The following is a 21,108-nucleotide window of genomic DNA, read 5'->3' as shown; positions in this document are numbered from 1 at the left end:
TGTCAGAGATTTCGGCTAAGTTACTAATGGGGGGAGTTCACATGCTGTCAGAGTTATTGGAACTTCAGTGCTTCGACCTGGGAAGTCGTGACTGTGGCCTTGTTCAGGTGGTGGAAGGCACAGGAGTAAGTGCCCCTCCCTTGAATTCATGCCTCACCTGGGACAACTTTAGAGATTGCTGGGTTTTTTTTCTCCCCAAAAGACTACAATAGCCACAAGACTGCTATGACTACAGTTATTAACATAACAGTCAACCTATTTCCTTTAGTGTCAAATTAATACAAATTGTGTTAATTTAATCATGTTTATTTCTACTTCAAATGGAGCACACTTTGTTAATAAAAGGTATTAAATTATATACAATTCAAAGAAGTTTACTCACTCACATAAGTATACCTGGGTGTATCAAATTTGAAACATGGTTTTCTTTGTTTGGGCTATGGCTTATTGCTTTTACCTGAGCGCATGACATGTGGTAATTGACTGCAATTCACACCCCATCATGTAGATGGCGATAACAAGCAAAACACTCAGCGCTCTGCCCTTCTTTCCTGCCTAACATTTGTTTGTTAACCGGGCAGCATTGCTGCATGGCCCAGGCAGTGTAGAGCAACTAAGACCAAAATTGGCTAAAGAAAATTGTGATAAATAAAAAAGCAAACCAGTTTCATTTAAGGACCAAAAACTTGACAGCTGCACCATATAGTTGGGAGGATATTTTCAACGTACTTATTCCATGGCACATGGTTTACAATCTGATACACAAAACGATATCGGATTCAAAACGTAAAGTTTTTCAATTAAAATACTTTATCAAAATTCTTACAACCAATAGAATGTTATATATACAGTGATTTCAGAAAGTATTCCGACCCCTTCACTTTTTCCACATTTTGGATTAACACAATTTAGAACAAGGCTGTAACGTAACAAAATGTGGAAAAGTGAATGTCGGAATACCTTCCGAATGCATCCCATCCCAGCTCTGCATATTTTGCTGCAAAGAGACAGAATAATTAGATTACTTGTTTTGGTACTGCCCATATGTAGCTTGTTTTTGGTCACAGATTCAGGAATGGCTGAAAAATTGCAACATTTACATAGAGCTAACTAATAGCACTTATGGGTGATTTGAAAAGTCATAGTCAATCAATCAATAATACAATAATGCTCTTAGCAAATGTGTTTATCTTTAATTTACAATCTGTAGAAACAATGGGAAAGGTTCATAACTTTTGTGAAACATCACAGCACAGTGGAAAAATGTATGGCATCTAGAAATCAAAACTGGATATGGTCTTCAGGGATAGATGGGAGGGGTTAATGGTATTTAAAAAAATATTATTTCACCTTTATTTAACCAGGTAAGCTAGTTGACAACAAGTTCTCATTTGCAACTGCGACCTGGCCAAGATAAAGCATAGCAGTTCGACACATACAACAACACAGAGTTACACATGGAATGATCAAAACATACAGTCAATAAGTAGAGATAACTGAATGCTTGGACTAAAAACAAACTAAAGTTAACTAATGTCAAATATACTGCCCGTCAAATTTATGTAGTATGCATAAGCTGGAAGTGTCCGTTAGTCTACTCCAATTAGGGGAGGGATGGTAGAGTTAGGGGAAAATAATAATGAAGGAAATTATATAAAAAATATAGATATAATTTTACTGGCCCAACACGCTAGCTACAATCTATCTGCAATATTAAAGCTGATCTACCCCCTAAAAAAAATACTAAATAATATACCGCGTTGCTGACATTTCGCTGACGTAGGAAGTGACTCCACTTCCGTCGGCGGCATACTTTTTTGGGACTGCTGGGATACTTTTTTACGGCTATGAAACCAGCTTGAACCGACAGGAATTTGTCCATTGATGCAATCCATCGTCGGTCTCAGCTAAGGTGAGGTGATGCAAAACCACCAATGGCCGAACTGTGAGGTAAAAATCCTGTATAACCTCTAAGTTTGTATAGCAGAGACAATGTAATGAAGAATTACTTTAATAGTTTTTAATGCTAAACTTTGTTATGCACATGCACTGTATGAACCTTAAACCTGTACAATTCCACTGTCTGTTTGATGGTCTTGTAAGAAGGAGCTGGTATTTTTCCACTCTGCCTTTGTTCAACTTAGTCACACGGTCAAGACAAAGAGCCTCTTGAGAGTGACCACAGTTTTTCAGTCCATCATGTTTTTTTACTTTCTTCCAAGGGCACAGCTGTGTGGAGATATGAAAAGAATAGAGGCTGGCTTGAACAGAGAGGAGTAACGGAACTAACATTAACGCTTGTTTGTGCGCTATGACCCGATACACATAGCCACAAGAAGAAAACAAGGTAGCTTCTGTTTCCCTGATCTGCCGGGGAAAGGTGGAACCAGCCATGACTAAGCATTTTTAGGTCCAATATATAAGACCTCTGCATTTCCTTATTGTGGGGCTCTCAACGAATCACCTATGGCTGGTTCGTTGACCAGCTCCATTATTGTACTAATTAATCAATATTAATGTACGATTGCTTGAAGAATTATCCAAGTCTCTCCTGATTCTTTAGAATTTCCATGACAGAACTCTGCCGGTTCACACTAGGTTCATAGCCCCCCCAAAAGTGTCCCAGCGGTTAAGAACATTTTTGCCACCAACGGAAGTAGAGTCATCGCCTACGTCGGCAAAATGGCAATGAATTGCAGCGCTGAAGTTGGTTTCCACCTACTGGCTTGATCAGCAAAGCTGCTCAATGTACAAAGTCATTTTGGGCGGGAAAGAGGAGCACTGACAGTTATGCTAATTATCGCTATCTACATGGGAGGTGTGAATTGAAGGCTACTACCAAGTGCCATGCTAGGTGCTAGAAGCAACATTAGCCTAGCCATATGCCAAAAACAAAGAATATTTCAAAGTTGATACCTGTGCATCCAGGTATACTTATGCGGGTGATTCAACTTATTTTAATAACATTATTTCATATGATTTAATACATATTATTAACCAAGTATGCTCCATTTGAAGTAGAAATCTTTAACTTTAATAATTTTGAGACTACAGGAAATAGGTTGACTGCTAAACAACTGCTGTAATGGAGTCTTTTTACTGTAGAAAAACAGAGATCGCCAAAGTTGTCCCAGGTGAGGCTGACAGCATGCCAGGGAGGGCCAATTGCACAGGCATTTTACCTAGTTGGTCTGGAACTCAAATCTTTCATTGCGTTCATCTCCATGCTCATGTTCCTCTTCTCAGGCATTGGATTGCATCAACCAATGAGCCAGTTCCTGCCGGTTCACGTAGGGTTCAGCTGCCTCGGTGGAATGGATGTGCGCTACAGAGCGCTGTAGTAGCTCTTCAGTGCATTGCTGACCAACCTATTCTCAATCCGAGACACTCTATTTAGTATAAAAGCAACTGAAATCAAATGTATTTATAAAGCTCTTTTTACATCATCAGATGTCACAAAGTGCTTATACAGAAACACAGCCTAAAACAGCAAGCAATGCAGATGTAGAAGCACGATAGCTAGGAAAAACTCCCTAGAAAGTTAGGAACCTAGGAAGAAACCTAGAGAGGAACCAGGCTCTGATGGGTAGCCAGTCCTCTTCTGGCTGTGCTGGGTGGAGATTATAAATGTGCATGGACATTAAGGCCAGATCGTTCTTTAAGATGTTCAAACGTACATACAGTACCAGTCAAAAGTTTGGACACCTACTCATTCAAGGGTTTTTCTTTATTTGACTATTTTCTACATTGTAGAATAATAGTTAAGACATCAAAACTATGACATAACACATATGGTATCATGTAGTAAGCAATTTCTTTTTAACAAATCAAAATATATTTTAGATTCTTCAAAGTAGCCACCCTTTTCCTTGATGACAGATTTGCAAACTCTTGGCATTCTCTCAACCAGCTTCAGCTGGAATGCTTTTCCAACAGTAGTTGGAACCAAAAATCTCAAATTTGGACTCATCAAACCAAAGGACAGTTTTATTTTTGTCCATTGCTTGTATTTCTTGGCCCAAGCAAGCCTCTTCTTCTTATTGGTGTCCTTTTGTATTAGATTCTTTGCAGCAATTCTACTGTGAAGGCCTGATTCACGCAGTCTTCTCTGAACAGTTGATGTTGACATGTGTCTGTTACTTGAACTCTGTGAAGCATTTATTTGGGATTCAATTTCTGAGGCTGGTAACTCTAATGAAAAATACTGTCAAAATAAAACATAACAAAAAGTATGTTTGAATGACACTGAGGGACAGTGTTTTTACAGCTAATGCCGGTTTGCCTGAGGCTGATGCCGTGCAGGTGTTTGTACACATGCATATACACACATACTCATTCAAATGCACACAGATGCACATACACATGTAAATAGTGCCATACATGCACTACATGCCTTGCTGATATGATTTTTGTTGTCCTTGATGCGTTTTGTTATTTGCATTATTGTCTTCTGTTTTCCTTTGTCTTTGTCTTTTTTCTCTTTTGTTCATTTTCTTGGTTATGGTGGGGAATGGAATATTATTTTATTGTCTTATTTTCGGGGGGCTGTGGGGGGTCTCCGATGGTTGAGGGGCAACTCTTGGGGAACTGTGTGGGGGATCATGGAGGGCTGATGATGGCCTGTCGGTTGGGAGCTTGGACCGGTGGCTGATGGATCGCTGGTTCAGGTCCTCGTTTTTGACCTTATGTGAGATCTGTCGACGTGCCCTTGAGCAGAGTGTTGACGCTGGTTGCTTCAGTGTGTTGCTCTGGATGGGAGTCTGTTAGATGACTAATGTGATGTAGTTGTTGAGCGGCTTCACTGCAAGTATATTGTATGTATATATTGTATGCAGGCCTCCTTCACTGTTTTATTTGAGATGACTGTATAGCCATCAAAATTAGTTGTCAGATCAAACAGCAGATGTCTTTGTTTCTTGGGACCAGGAACTATTATCTCTGTTTAGTCCGAGTTTAAAATAAAACAAATTTCTGCCATCTACTTCCTTATATCTGAAACACAGGCTTCCAGGTTAGGCAATTTTAGGGCTTCACCATGTTTCATCGAAATGTACAGCTGTGTGTCGTCCGCATAGCAGTGAAAGTTTAGATTGTGTTTCCGAATGACATCGCCAAGAGGTAAAATATATAATGACAACAACAGTGGTCCTAAAACGGAACCTTGAGGAACACCAAAACATACAACTGATGTGTAAGTGGACAAACCATCCACAGAGAAGAACTGATATCTTTCAGACAGATAAGATCTAAACCAGGCAAGAACCTGTCCGTGTAGACCAATTAGGCTTTCCAATCTCTCCAAAAGAATGTGTTGATCGATGGTGTCAAAGCGGCACTAAGGTTTGGGAGCACGAGGACAGTCTGGTCTGATGCCATTAAAAGGTTCCTTACCACATTCACAAATGCAGTCTCAGTACTATGATGGGATCTAAAACCAGACTGGAACATATTGTATCCATGATTTGTCTTCAGGAAGCCAGTCAGTTGCTGCACAACAGCTTTTCAATATTTTTCTTCTGGAATGGGAGATTCGATATAGGCCAATAGTTTTTTTTTTTTCGAATTTTCCGGGTCATGGTTTGGCTTTTTCAGGCTTTATGACTACCCCTTTTAGCGAGTTTGGTACGTATCCGGAGGACAGGGAGCCATTTATTATGTTCAACATAAGAGGGCCAAGCACAGGAAATAGCTCTTTCAGTTGCTTCCTTAGAATAGGGTACTCGGTCCTGGCAGTTCTGTGCCAACTCAGGACAAAACTCAGGAGTTTTGGAGAAATATGCAGATTCAAAGAGGAGTCCGTAATTGGCTTTCTAATGGTCATGATCTTTTCATTTAAGAAGTTAATGAATTCATCACTGCTGAAGTGAAGAGGAATGCTGCTTTTTAGTTATTTTTGTGAATGTATCAAATGCACATTTTGGATTGTTTTTAAATTCTCCTCAATTAGGTTAGAAAAGAAGGTTGATTGAGCAGCAGTGAGGGCTCTTCAATATTGCACGGTACTGTCTTTCCAAGCTAACTCTTCCAGTTTGGTGGAGAGCCAATTGCATAAAACCCTGACCTCAACCCCAACGAACACCTTTGGGTTGAATTGGAACGTCGACTGTGAGCCAGGCCTAATTGCCCAACATCAGTGCCCGACCTCACTTATGCTCCTGTGGCTGAATGGAAGCAAGTCCCCGCAGAAGTTCCAACATCTAGCGGAAAGCCATCCCAGAAGAGTGGAGGCTGTTATAGCAGCAAAAGGGGGGAACATGTTTCATTGGGTGATGGACATCCACAAATTAATACATACCAGTAAGAAACGTAACCTATCTGCTCAGACCCCAACCATGGATTATAAAAAGCTGCGCTATAAATTCCCTTCCAGACTCCCTCCATCTACCCAGTTATCCACCTAACCAAGGATCTATATATAACCTTGCTTAATACCCTAGATGCAGTCACACCTCTAAAAACAAAAAACATGAATGAAAAAAAAATAAACAAAAAGAATGTCATTGTATGCTGTAGCATTAAGATTTCCCATTATTGGAACTAAGGGGCCTAGCTCGAACCATGAAAAACAGCCCCAGCCATTATTCCTCCTCCACCAAACTGGGGGCAAGTAGCGTTCTCCTGGCATCCGCCAAACCCAGATTCGTCTGTCGGACTGCCAGACGGTGAAGCGTGATTCGTCACTCTAGAGATCGCGTTTCCACTGCTCCAGAATCCATTGCCAGCCAACACTTGGCATTGCGCATGGTGATCTTAGGCTCATGAAGCTCTCGACGAACCGTTATTGTGCTGACATTGCTTCCAGAGGCAGTTTGGAACTCAGTAGTGAGTGTTACAACCGAAGACAGACACTTTTTATGCACTACGTGCTTCAGTACCCGGCGGTCCCGTTCTGTGAGCTTGTGTGGTCTACCACTTCGTGGCTGAGCCGTTGTTGCTCCTAGATGTTTCCACTTCACAATAACAGAATTTACAGTTGACCGGGGCAGCTCTAGCAGGGCATACATTTGACAAACTGACTTGTTGGATAGGTGGTATCCCATGATGGTGCCATGTTGAAAGTTACTGAGCTCTTCAGTAAGGCGATTCTACTGCCAATGTTTGTCTATGGAGATTGCATGGTTGTGTGCTCGATTTTATACACCTATCAGCAACAGGTGTGGCTGAAATAGGCAAATCCACTAATTTGAAGTGATGTCCACATACTTTTGTATATATAGTGTATGTTAAAAATTACATTTCTTATTATATGTTATGAATTTTCTTAATGTACAATATGTTACGAATTTGCTAAACTTATGATATGTTACAGGTTAGCTAAAAGGTTTAGGGGAAGGGTTAGCTAACATGCTAAGTATTTGCAAAGTAGATAAAAAGTAGTAAGTAGTTGAAAAGTTGCCAATTAGCTAAAATGCTAAAGTTGTCCGTTATGTGACTCAAACTCACAACCTTTGGGTTGCTAGAAGTTCAGGTTATAAGTAACCATCTGTCTTATGTAACCATACTAAAAGCAATAAAATCCTTCTAAATAGAGTAATCATATTTACTTTTACTATGTTACGTCTCATCTATGAGACCAGGCTAGACTGACAAGGAGCAATGCTGCACTAAGAACAAAAGCATTTTAGGCAGGAAAGAGGTGCTGCTTGTGCCAACGTTAGAACACTTAGTCTATCTTTAAATAACTACTTTGTCACTTGGTTAAAATGACTAGCATTTTTTAACAGCAGCATACCTCATCTTGAGGAAAGAAACACCATCCCTTTATTGGTTATAAGAACATGTCTTATACAAGATTACCAAACTTTAATAGCCTATAGGCTAAGGCTGCCATAGGCTGTATAGGATCTAATTGTGGGTGTGTGTGGGTGTATGCCATAACCTTTGTTAAAGGGCAAAAAGCATACCCCTTGTTGGCTCAAGCATCCAGAAAAGCAACAGCATCATTATCCTACTTTAGTTATTTGTTCACTATCTACCCACCAGAGGGTGACATTCATGCACATACTCTATCTCCCTATGCAGTACCAATGTGCACCTTCCATTCATCTCCATTAAATACATATACTAAGTCACTCTTCCCCTTATTTGGCAATATTTTCATAACCCAGTCTGAGAGCCAGCACAGTCCTCCCTTAATAGGCAGTGGGTTTCTGCTAGAGTGAGGCTACAGAGACACATGGGAGGGTTACACTGGGTCTTTAACAGCTGCAAGTACTGTCTCTTTAAGACAGTGTCCGACAATTTCACCAACTGTAGTTATTTTCAATCTTCAAACTCACAACAAATTGACAATTTCAAGGAAACCTTTATTGAGTTTTGATTCACATACTATTCAGAACCGAAATGCTCGAAGACAATTGCAACATCTTACTTACTAAAGCAAACTACTTGGTTGGTTGTTGGTTGTGACATACTGCAATCTAGCATTACTGTAGAGAGTTCAATCTACTTTCTATAGAGAGTTCAATTGGCTTTCTTTTGCTCGCATATTGTTGTTCTGCTGTCAACGATTTATTTTATAATTTCTGAGTCAGTGAATCCTTACAGGGATAAAACTTACAGTGTCTGATAATACTTAAACAATCACTATTAAAGTAAAAACACTGTCAGCTTCATTGCGGGATATTTCTGTTTCCAGTGCTAACGCCTTAGCTTTAGCTCAGTGAGATAACATTGTCTTCAAAGATGGGGGCTTCAAGCTATTGGGCTTCAAGGTTCCATTCCCTGTTGGATACAGGATACAGTTAACATGTATCAAGATCAAAGTGTAATAAACAGCCTGCTCATGCTAATGTAATACATAAAGTAATTCAGACACGCACGCACGCACACACACGCACACACGCACACACACACACTGGAGTTGTTCTCATGGTCAGTGCCAATGTAATTTGAGTGGCATGAAGCACTTCTGCAGCTGACTTCCCAGCTAGCTGGCCGGGCCAAGATCGTTTGTGACAGCAGCTGTGCATACCACACCAAGCCCTTCCAACCACATCAGGTCAACGTACAGCCAATACCAATTCACTTCCTACCCATTCCCCATGGCCCTAACACTAAGATGTTAACAGGTCTGGAGGATCTGTATACAGTAGGTGTAAGCAGTGTGGGGGAGCTTCCACCGTACAGACCTGTGAATGGTGTTAAGGCCAAGTACCCACTGTTGGGCTGATATACTGAGAGAGCTTTTAAAATCAGATGGTGATCATGCTTCATCTTGTTCATATCATGGGGAAAGATTCACTTCCTGTTTGCTTCATTTCCCTAAAGCACACAGCATGCACGGTGCTTTTATTGTGACATTTAGTAAAGTTGTCTTTAAAGGTATAAACCTTTTCACACATGGTATCTGTTTCTCACTTTAATGCTTCCAAAATGTAGCACTAAGCTGACTCAGTTAGCTAGTATGTGTATGGCAGAAGACTCATTGAGGCCATGAATAGCTCTAAATAGTTTGGTGCAGACTGGAGGTCCCCTATTGTTAGCTCCACAGTTCTAAATGGAGAAAGCCTTGCTCAGCAACTGTTGTGAGTAACTAGGGGTAGAAGGGGGGGATTTGCCCCCACCATAGGAACATTGAAGCCTGTCTGCTGTGGGACATGACTGAGGCGGATATGAACAAAGCACTTGGGGTTTACAATGACTGGTTCCCTTTATTTGTTCCCTAAACAGAACTGCTAGGAAATCAAGTTCTAACCACAATAGAGGGAGAACGATTAGCAAGCTATTGGAAGTGTACTTCTCTGTATTGTCCATTATCACAGTCATACCGTAGAGTGTCTGGAGCTATATCTACTAAGCATTTACACCAGTGTTGTTCTTTATTCATCCAGGAAGTTCTTTAAGGCTTGACACTTCCAATGGAACAAGTTATATTCTAAAAGGTATTCTAAAGGGTATTCTAAAGGGTAAAACACAAAAAGTTGAAGGTAAAATAAAGATTAAGAGATGAATAAGGAAAAGTTCACCAAGACATTTATATTTTGTCTTCCATTTGCATTGCACTAGACTAGAGCAGAAACTTAGCAAATCAGTTTCCCAATGTACTAATCAACACACATCAACCATCAAACATATCATGCCCACAACTGACCAACATGAATTGAGAAATGTACATACAGATTTGAATATACAGTTGTTCCATTTGATTTCAATCACTTTTTGAACTAAACTTTCTATACATATTTGCCCATAGTAGAAGTGTTCAGAAAGTGACTTTCAGGACCTGAATGCAAAAACAATTAGGAGATATTAATGCTCAAAGTTGACCTGTTTTGCATACCCCACCCTCCCGAGTGTCGCAGCGGTCTAAGGCACTACGTCTCAGTGCAAGATACGTCACTACAGTCCCTTGTTCGAATCCAGGCTGTATCACATCCGGCCGTGATTTGGAGTCCCATAGGGCAGGGCACAATTGGCCCAGCGTCTTCTGGGTTTGGGCGGGGTATGCCATCATTGTAAATAAGATTTATTTTTTTTACCATGAGACATCCATGTCTTCATCACTGGAACAATTAAACGGTTAAGTTTGATATAATTTAAAAGCTTACAAACAGAGTTATATTATTATTTATTTATTTATCATCTTTAATGTCAATTATCTAAAAATGTGTAAAAGACAGAGCATACTCTTGTAGACCGAGGGGGTCATTTCAATCATAGAAATAGCAATCATAGAATGGACATACAGTATCCCTTCAGACCACTGCAATTTAGCTGGTACATAATTTAAATTGAATCGAAATATTAACTTCAAAAGATTGTAGTTAATCTAAGGGACTGCCGGTCAACCCACCGTTGAATGTCAACTTAAATGGGAATGTATATTCTAGTAACTGTATTTCTATGATTTCAATAGGTTTCCTATGGAAGATTGACACTGTAGATTAAAACAACATTTTCTGATGTGGTGACCTCCAATAATCTTTGTGCTACAATTTTAAAGTTGAAATGTTATTCCCATTTTAGTACATTTACCGAAACATTACACCCAACATGAAAACATTCTGATGATGTAAAATAGGGTCTAAGCTACAACATAAGTGCATTTTTTTTGGTTGTTAATTTATGTTAAAATAAATTAAGTTGTTAGCAAACCTTTCTCGTAAGCTTTTAAACGATACGAGACTCAACCTTTAATCTTTTCCAGAAATGAAGGAATGGATGTCTCTCGGTAGGGTGAGGTATGCAAAACTATCGAGCACCTCTATCCCTTAAATGTTTTGGCATTCCAGTCCAAAAGGTTACTTTCTGACCAGTGTCAAATACGTATTGTTTTGTTCAAATCAAAAGGGGGGCAGTCAAAAAGTGATCGAAATCAAATGGAACGAACCCATACACAACATATCACACAATGGAAAACTGCACTAGACAAAAACTTAACATACAACACATTCAAAGCCTTTAAAAAGGCTTTATTTCCACCACTGCTACAGAGACCTCTGGGCATAAAACAGTACACATCAAAACACATGTTAAAAAAAATATATATAATAATAATAAATAAAATAAAATATATATATTATTTTACAAACAGGCAACGTTATCCTTACTCATTGAGATCTTCTTCTTCGTCGTCGAATGTCTCTTCCCCGTCATTAGCCGTGGCCTCCTGGTACTGCTGGTACTCAGACACCAGGTCGTTCATGTTGCTCTCGGCCTCTGTGAACTCCATCTCGTCCATGCCCTCCCCGGTGAACCAGTGCAAGAAGGCCTTGCGGCGGAACATGGCCGAGAACTGCTCCGAGAAGCGCTTGAACAGCTCCTGGATGGCCGTGCTGTTGCCGATGAATGTGGAGGCCATCTTAAGGCCGCGGGGTGCAATGTCACACACGGCCACCTTGACGTTGTTGGGGATCCACTCCACGAAGTAGCTGCTGTTCTTGTTCTGGATGGCCAGCATCTGCTCGTCCACCTCCTTCATGGACATGGGCCCTCGGAAAACAGTGGCCACGGTGAGGTAGCGGCCATGGCGCGGGTCGCAAGCTGCCATCATGTTGCGGGCATCAAACATTTGCTGAGTGAGTTCGGGCACTGTCAGGGCGCAATACTGCTGGCTCCCCCGGGCGGTTAGTGGTGCAAAGCCAGGCATGAAGAAATGTAGGCGGGGAAAGGGCACCATGTTGACGGCCAGTTTGCGAAGGTCGGCGTTGAGCTGGCCAGGGAAGCGCAGTGAGGTGGTCACACCGCTCATGGTGGCCGACACCAGGTGGTTGAGGTCTCCGTAAGTGGGTGTGGTCAGTTTTAGGGTACGGAAGCAGATGTCGTAGAGCGCCTCGTTGTCAATGCAGTACGTCTCGTCCGTGTTCTCCACCAGCTGGTGCACAGAGAGCGTGGCGTTGTACGGTTCGACCACCGTATCAGACACCTTGGGTGAGGGCATGACGCTGAACGTGTTCATGATGCGGTCGGGGTACTCCTCACGGAGCTTGCTGATGAGCAGGGTGCCCATGCCTGAGCCCGTGCCCCCACCCAGGGAGTGGGTGAGCTGGAAGCCCTGGAGACAGTCACAGTGCTCACACTCCTTCCTCACCACATCCAGCACAGAGTCTACCAGCTCTGCTCCCTCAGTGTAGTGGCCCTTGGCCCAGTTGTTCCCCGCACCAGTCTGCCCTGCAAGGACAGCAAAAAGGGATGAAAATTGTCAGTTAAATCCTAACCCCAAATCCCCCCCACTACCCCAAACACAAGCTTATTGTGAGCCATTTATCATCCAGTCTAGGCCAAGAGAAATGTGGGGTCAGTACAGGGTGTGTGCGAGGTGAGATTCTCGGGCTCAAGTCCACGTGAAAACCCTGAAAAGTTGATGAAACAAATGTCTAAGACATTTAGGCAAGAATGTAGGTTGAGTCTGGCATTTGTACAAGCTTCATGTTCTGTCAAATAGTTTTCCATTGTCTCCCCGTAGCTGCTAATGAAAGGGTAAATGACTAAGGCCATGTATCATGCATCTCCTGACAACTTCTGCTGGGACCGTCCCACTTAATCCATCCCAGTCTTCATTAGGTCATGCAATGGAAAACTTCTAAAAAATTAAATGAGTGTTTCTTATTGGACAAAACCTAGGTAGTCCCTCCCTGTTTCACTCAGCTTCTTTTTAAAAAAAACATTTGATGCCTAATGGTGCCCAATGACTACATCCACCTCCTGAAAAATACCACTGGCACCACCACACTTGAACCCAGGTAGGAATGTTTGTACTGGGACTTCGAACAGAAGATAACTGTCTGTGAGGGACTTCCTTCACTTGTCCAATGAGAAACTCTACTTTCTGTTCTCAATTGCAGAACATTTTAAAACGTTGTCTAATTGTGTGCCCTAATGAAAACAACTAGACTAGGACAACATATGGATTGATCTGTGCTGATTGAACGATTTAATTCACAACTGTAGATCACTTAATTCCATTTTGTTTTTGTATGACAATCATGTGTAGTTTAGAGTCACATGTCATATATTTTGGTTTGTACTAGACACAACACAAGATGTGCACGCAAGTCCTTGATGTAGATTGACAATCAGTTGTTATGTCTGTAGAGGATCCCATTTTAACAGCCTCACATATTCACGTTTACCTCACATATTGCCCATTCAAGTAAGCTTAAACAGTCTGTATATGCTGCTATCAAATCCTTGAATGATTTCCCAATCGTTACCAATTAGAGATGGGTGAAAACGTGCAACTAAAGTAAATACCCTCCTAAAAAACAACCTGCCATCCATTTTGAGAGCACTGTTCAGAACCAAAACATCTTGATGCCATGGCTCATCTAGGGAGCTTTCAGGGGCTTTGTGTTATAAACTTGATCAATTCTGATCCCCAGGGCCCAGTTTTTCAAAAGTTATCGGATTTAGACGATCAGACAGGATTAAACGTCAGGTTTAATTGGGTTTTTCAAAACTAAAAATATGGATTCTGATCCTGCAGGTGTGGATTTGGATTTTGTAATCCAATTTTACCTTTAATCAGGATTAAATGTAGTTTTCTTTGCGTTTTTCAAAGGTGATTAGGATAGTTTTGATGCCGAAAATCAGGATTATCTTGATCCCACTAGATGGCTGGATTCAGGTTGTATTTAGAAAGGTTAAAAGCACTACAACCAAGACATTGCAATGAAACTAAGGAAAGGCTAAAAAAAAAAACAGTATTACATTTGAAAACCAAAGGTTAATTAGGTTAAATTGACAGCAGTTTAGGTGTGTGGTCAGTTGTTATATTGAGAAGTATCAAATAAATGTATGTACTTTCTTGTAGGCTAATTTATTTTTTATTTCTATCTCAGGTACCTTTATTTGTGTAGTTTACTCCTCTCCGTTTCCCTATGACAGTGTAGAAGTAGTACCATAACCTGTCCAGTAGATGGCAAGGTGTAGGTTTGTTCAAAACACTGAGAATCCGTATTCTGTGATCTTGATATTGTGGTATCTGGATCAGAATGATATTTCCGATTATGTTCTGAAAAACTGGCTCAAAAACAGCCAGCACGATCTGATCCTGGATTGCAAAAAAAGACCAATACAGATCATTCTGATCCAGATTAAAAGTTTTTCAAAACCTGGGCCCAGTAGACCTCACGTGACTGCCGCAACACCTCATGCTGTGTGTCCTTGATATTGAAGAAACAATGAAAACACTTAATGGCACACATACCTAGAAAACAGCCATTTTGAATCAGTAGGGAAAAAAATGTGTTTGCTACATAGAGACAAAATAAGCCATATAATAGGATATTATAAATGCTCTAAGATGCATATAATACCTAATAACAATGCATTATTTAGCTGTTGACTTTAAGTAAAGTGTTACAGTGTCCACTTACCGAAGATAAAGTTGTCAGGTCTGAATAGCTGTCCAAAAGACCCCGACCGGACACTGTCCATGGTCCCCGGTTCCAGGTCCACAAGGATTGCTCTGGGGACATACTTGTGTGCTAGAAAAAAAGACAACCAAACACCTATACAGATTGGAATACATTTCAAATGTATCTGAATGCATGGTATTCTACTGTAGTCTGTTTCACAAGCAAGACTTCGTCAGGTATGCCTATAACCTATTACCTAAAATACATTCCTTATTTTAGGCCTTAAGGAATTGCCAACAACCTGATAACATTTCCCTTTTCAATGCGGCCTGCCATCTTTCCCTCACACTGAATATTTCAGTCCTAACTAACACTAACTTTAAAGGCTGAATGAATACAAAAGGTGTACATAGATGCGTCAGAAATAATGTATTCACATCATGCTATATAAAACAGCCTGGTCTCATAGTAACAATGTTAAGTATAGTCTATCTAAGCAACATTAAAAAAAAAGCGATAGATTTTTGCATTGGATGCATCTCAATCCACCGCATCCGCCTGTATTGCACTTCCGCATCTGCGGTGAAAGGTAGTAGAGGTAGAGTGGTGTTTGTCAGGCTATCGGACGTCCCAAAAATTGGACTTCTCACGAAAACGTCTGTAGCGTCCGAACGGTTTTGCTCAACAACCCCCACAGGCGTCAGTTGACTCGTCTGACGATGTGCCAACTTCTGTTTGTAACGTCCGAAAAGTTTGGGCTACACACTAATCTCCCCTAATGTCAAAGGGAGATTCTCACAAACACGATGGTGTTCTCAGTTACGCTTTAGGACCCCCATAAGTGTCACGTGAGTTGTCGAAAGGTCCCCCAAAAAATATGGAAGAATGAAGGTCGTTTTGTGCCTACCCAAAAAAATGGGTTAAATAAATATCCCAGCAAAAAAAGTAACAACTCACTGTCAACTGCATTAATTTTCAGAAAACTTAACATGTGTAAATATTTGTATGAACATAAGATTCAACAACTGAGATAAACTGGACAAGTTCCACTGACATGTGACTAACAGAAATGGAATAATGTGTCCATGAACAAAAGGGGGGTTGTCAAAATAACAGTTAGTATCTGGTGTGGTCACCCGCTGCATTAAGTACTGCAGTGCATCTCCTCCTCATGGACTGTACCAGATTTGCCAGTTCTTGCTGTGAGATGTTACCCCACTCTTCCACCAAGTCACCTGCAAGTTCCCAGACATTTGTTTTGGGGGGGGGAATGTCCCTAGCCCTCACCCTCCGATCAAACAGGTCCCAGACATGCTCAATGGGATTGAGATCCGGGCTCTTCGCTGGCCATGCAGAACACAGGAAATCACCCTGGCTGGTGGCATTGTCATGCTGGAGGGTAATGTCAGGATGAACCTGGAGGATGGGTACCACGAGGGAGGAGGATGTCTCCGCTGTAACGCACAGGCTTGAGATTGCCTGCAATGACAACAAGCTCAGTTCGATGATGCTGTGACACACAGCCCCAGACCATGACGGACCCTCCACCTCCAAATCGATCCCGCTCCAGAGTACAGGCCTCGGTGTAACGCTCATTCCTTCGACGATAAATGTGAATCCGATCCCTGGTGAGACAAAACTGCGACTCGTCAGTGAAGAGCACTTTTTGCCAGTCATGTCTGGTCCAGCAACGGTGGGTTTGTGCCCATAGGTGATGTCTGGTGAGGATCTGCCCTACAACAGGCCTACAAGCTCTCAGTCCAGCCTCTCTCAGCCTATTGAGGACAGTATGGGTACTGATGAAGGGATTGTGCATTCCTGGTGTAACTCAGGCAGTTGTTGTTGCCATCCTGTACCTATGCCGCAGGTGTGATGTTCGGATGTACCGATCCTATGCAGGTGTTGTTACACGTGGTCTGCCACTGCGAGAATGATCAGCTGTCCGTCCTGTCTCCCTGTAGCGCTGTCTTAGGCGTCTCACAGTACGGACATTACAATTTATTGCCCTGGCCGTATCTGCAGTCTTCATCCCTGCCTTCACACAGATGAGCAGGGACCCTGGGCATCTTTCTTTTGGTGTTTTTCAGAGTTAGTAGAAAGGCCTCTTTAGTGTCCTAAGTTTTCATAACCGTGACCTTAATAGCCTACCGTCTGTAAGCTGTTAGTGTCTTAACGACTGCTCCACAGCTGCATGTTCATTAATTGTTTATGGTTCATATATATATATATATATACACACACACACAGTTGAAGTCGGAAGTTTACATATACTTAGGTAGGAAAACCTTGTTTTTCAACCACTCCATAAATTTCTTGTAAACAAACTATAGTTTTGGCAAGTCAGTTAGGACATCTACTTTGTGCATGACACAAGTAATTTTTCCAACAATTGTGTACAGACAGATTATTTCACTTATAACTCACTGTATCACAATTCCTGTGGGTCAGAAGTTTACATACACTAAGTTGACTGTTCCTTTAAACAGCTTGTAAAATTCCAGAAAATTATGTCATGGCTTTAGAAGCTTCCGATGACTCAATTGAGTCAATTGGAGGTATACCTGTGGATGTATTTCAAGGCCTACCTTCAAACCCAGTGCCTCTTTGCTTGACATCATGGGAAAATCAAAAGAAATCAGCCAAGACCTCAGGAAAAAAATTGTAGACCTCCACAAGTCTGGATCATCCTTGGGAGCAATTTCCACACACCTGAAGGTACCAAGTTCATCTGTACAAACAATAGCACCCAAGTATAAACACCATGGGATCACACAACCGTAATAACGCTCAGGAAGGAGACGCGTTCTGTCTCCTAGAGATGAACGTACTTTGGTGCGAAAAGTGCAAATCAATCTCAGAACAACAGTAAAGGACCTTGTAAAGATGGAGGAAACAGGTACAAAAGTATCTATATCCACAGTAAAATAAGTCCTATATCGACATAACCTGAAAGGCCGCTCAGCAATTAAGAAGCCACTGCTCCAAAACCACCATAAAAAAGACAGACTACCGTTTGCAACTGCACACGGGGACAAATACTGTACTTTTTGGAATGTCCTCTGGTCCGATTAAAAAAAAATAGAGCTGTTTGGCCATAATGACCATCGTTATGTTTGGAGGAATAAGGGGGAGGCTTGGAAGCCGAAGAACACCATCCCAACCGTGAAGCGCAGGGGTGGCAGCATCATGTTGTGGGGGTGCTTTGCTGCAGGAGGGACTGGTGCACTTCACAAAATAGATGTCATCATGAGGAGGAAAATTATGTGGATATATTTAAGCAACATCTCAAGACATCAGTCAGGAAGTTAAAGCTTGGTCGCAAATGGGTCTTCCAAATGGACACTGACCCCAAGCATACTTCCAAAGTTGTGGCAAAATGGCTTAAGGACAACAAAGTCAAGGTATTGGAGTGGCCCTCAAAATCCTGACATCAATCCTATAGAAAAAGTGTGTGTGAGCAAGAAGGCCTACAAACCTGACTCAGTTACACCAGTCCTGTCAGGAAGAAGGGCCAAAATTCACCCAACTTACTGTGGGAAGCTTGTGGAAGGCTACCCGAAACATTTGACCCAGGGGAAACATTTATTTAATCAATTTTAGAATAAGACTGTAATGTAAGAAAATGTGGAAAAGTCAAAGGGTCTGAACACTTTTGAATGCACAGTATATTTCCGGAGCTTTCTTATATCTCCTAGATATAGGACAGACACTTCAAGAGCTTGTTTCTTATGATTTTTGTTTTTGCCATTCATGAATGTGTTATTCAATGCATTTCTCTGGGCTATAGTAGTAAAAGGCTAAATTCAATATTATATCAAATAATTTGTTCATATATATTTTTTGGTACCTAAATGAGTCCTTAATTCAATAGCTAAATGATCCATAGTATGACCATCTTAAAATAATTCCATTGTTAGAATCCCCCCATTGTCGTGCTATTCCTCCTCGTCACCCTTAAGTTTCAGCGTGATAATGCACGGCCCCATGTTTCAAGGATCTGTACACAATTCCTGGAAGCTGAAAATGTCCCAGTTCTTCCATGGCCTGCATTCTCACCCGATATCTCACCCATTGAGCATGTTTGGAATGCTCTAGATCGACGTGTACGACAGAGTGTTCCAGTTCCCGCCAATATCCAGAAACTTCGCACTGCCATTGAAGAGTGGGACAACATTCCACAGGCCACAATCAACAGCCTAATCAACTCTATGCGAAAGAGATGTGTCACGCTGCAAGAGGAAAATGGTGGTCACACCAGATGTGGACTGGTTTTCCGATCCACAGCCCTACGTTTTTGTTAAAGGTATCTTTGACCAGATGCATATCTGTATTCCCAGTCATGTGAAATACATAGATTATGACATAATGAATTCATTTCCATTTACTAATTTCATTATATGAACTGTAACTCATAGCATTTTTGAAATTGTTGCATGTTGCATTTATTTTTGTTCAGTTTAATTGGAGTGTTCCGGATTTACATTTACTGTTACGTCTACCACTGAGTTCAGGTTGCAGCAAAAGGTGGAAAAAGGGTTATGGCAATTTATCAAAGCACCAGAAGTAAGGACCCTGTAGCAGGCCATGAGTGCGCTTATGTTACATGCTCTATGCCTTTAACAATTGGGAACAACTTGGAAGCATGATGACTCATTCTACCACAGACACACTTACCGGACGCTTCGTTGTAGTACACATTAATCCTGTCGATTTGAAGCGATGAGTTACCCACATAGTTTCCTGCCGGATCGATGCCGTGTTCATCGCTGATAACTTCCCAAAACTGTCGAGATATCAACGTGAGGAATAGGTTACAGTTAAATATCCTAAAGTTATCAAGGCATCATGAAAAAACGATTGGACATTGTGCATCCTTCGGTCTCATTTGATGACTGAAGCACACTCAGCTGCTGAAATTGATAGACTCACACAGCGCGAATTTCATAGCACTCCATGGCTGAACGCTAGGGACCGTTATGAAGTTTATTATAGGCTAAATATATTTGTAATTAAGCGATGTCAATTTCCATTTTCAAAAGGCAAAGTCGCAGCCTATGACCCAACGCATGGGGTCATATGCTATACAACACTGGCCTACAATTTGTCACATCAGCTTCTAAAAATTCGGGCTAATGCCACACACGGTATTTTCGGATTTAAAAGACATTCCGATCATTCGTCATCCGTTGTCATTCATCTGGCAACGGATGATTCCCATTGAAAAAACATTGGCGGCAGTAACAAAAAATATTGGACAAAATCCGTGTGCGATGGCATAATAAAAGTTAAGAAATTGTTTTTCTACACAAAACATGCAAGGTGTTAATTCAAATAAAAAAGTAATTCTTAATGAAAAAGTAATTCAGTTCAATGGTCTCTACTTGCCTTGGTGCCAATCTGATTCCCACATTGTCCGGCTTGTATGTGAACTATTTCTCTCATTCTGTTTGTGTGCAAAGGTGTCTTGGCGGCTGGAGTGTGTATGCAGCCTGGTAAACTCAACTGATTAGCAGGCGCGCTAAATTCCTGTTCACCTCTGCCGAACTTCCACGCCCAGTAGGGCTGGACAAGTGAATGACACCCCAGCTGTGCAATAAAATAGTGAACCGTTATCTCCCATCCCATCTCCCTTCTCACAAGAGAAGTATATTATCAGGCTTAGTTTGTTGAAATAATGTATCAATTCAATTGTGATAATTAGAGTAGCCAAGGCTGTATTTGCTTTAGGTGTTGCACCATTTCAAGTGCTAAAGTTGAATGAGTGTAGTGAGCTCATTATGAGTGTAGTTCACTTGGGTACAAAAATATCAAAATACACATAATATACCTTCAGGAGGTACACATATGATCTAATGGTACTGTTTGGTACATTTTAGGGTACATGTGCGGCTAATCTAGTAATTGTACATTTTTGTACCCAATATTTTGAATATAAAAAAGGTATAATTATTGGGGGCGTGGTTTTCAGTTATTTTTGACCACCCCTGAATTGAAGTGTTGTACCAGTTTAAGTGGTCTACTGTTATATTGCAAGTTTGAGCATGTCTGCTGACAGTTCTGAAATCTTTATATAGACTTATGTAATTTTGTAGCGAGCTTAACCCAACACTGAGCAACTTAGTCAAGTACAGACCTCTTGGTGTAATGGTTAAGTTGTTGGCTTGACAGTTGCTGGAGCCAGGTTCAAATCCCAGTTGGGGCTACCCTCTGAATTTGCTACGTTGTTGTCAGAAGTGGGATGGTGAAGTGTAAGGGACTTAAGTTCATATTTGCCACTTAAAAAGGTACAAACTGCAAAAAAGTACAA

The 21,108-nt window shown here is 41.2% G+C and overlaps 1 protein-coding gene across 1 annotated transcript; it reads right to left on the bottom strand.

Annotated features, from left to right (window-relative positions):
• Nucleotides 1–8,285: 8,285 nt before the first annotated feature.
• Nucleotides 8,286–20,362, bottom strand: tubb6 (tubulin, beta 6 class V). Its single transcript, XM_024393140.2, has 5 exons — nucleotides 20,187–20,362; nucleotides 19,476–19,584; nucleotides 14,820–14,930; nucleotides 11,553–12,612; nucleotides 8,286–8,724 (listed from the first exon to the last, which is right to left on the bottom strand). The coding sequence occupies exons 1-5, from the start codon at nucleotides 20,241–20,243 to the stop codon at nucleotides 8,700–8,702; spliced, it is 1,362 nt and encodes a 453-aa protein (XP_024248908.1). The 5' UTR covers nucleotides 20,244–20,362; the 3' UTR covers nucleotides 8,286–8,699.
• Nucleotides 20,363–21,108: the final 746 nt, after the last annotated feature.

The sequence above is a fragment of the Oncorhynchus tshawytscha genome, linkage group LG29 (genome assembly GCF_018296145.1).
Source record: "Oncorhynchus tshawytscha isolate Ot180627B linkage group LG29, Otsh_v2.0, whole genome shotgun sequence".
NCBI classification, from domain to species: domain Eukaryota; kingdom Metazoa; phylum Chordata; class Actinopteri; order Salmoniformes; family Salmonidae; genus Oncorhynchus; species Oncorhynchus tshawytscha.
The sequence above is the reverse complement of the archived record's forward strand: the minus strand, read 5'-3'. Positions and strand labels throughout refer to the sequence as shown.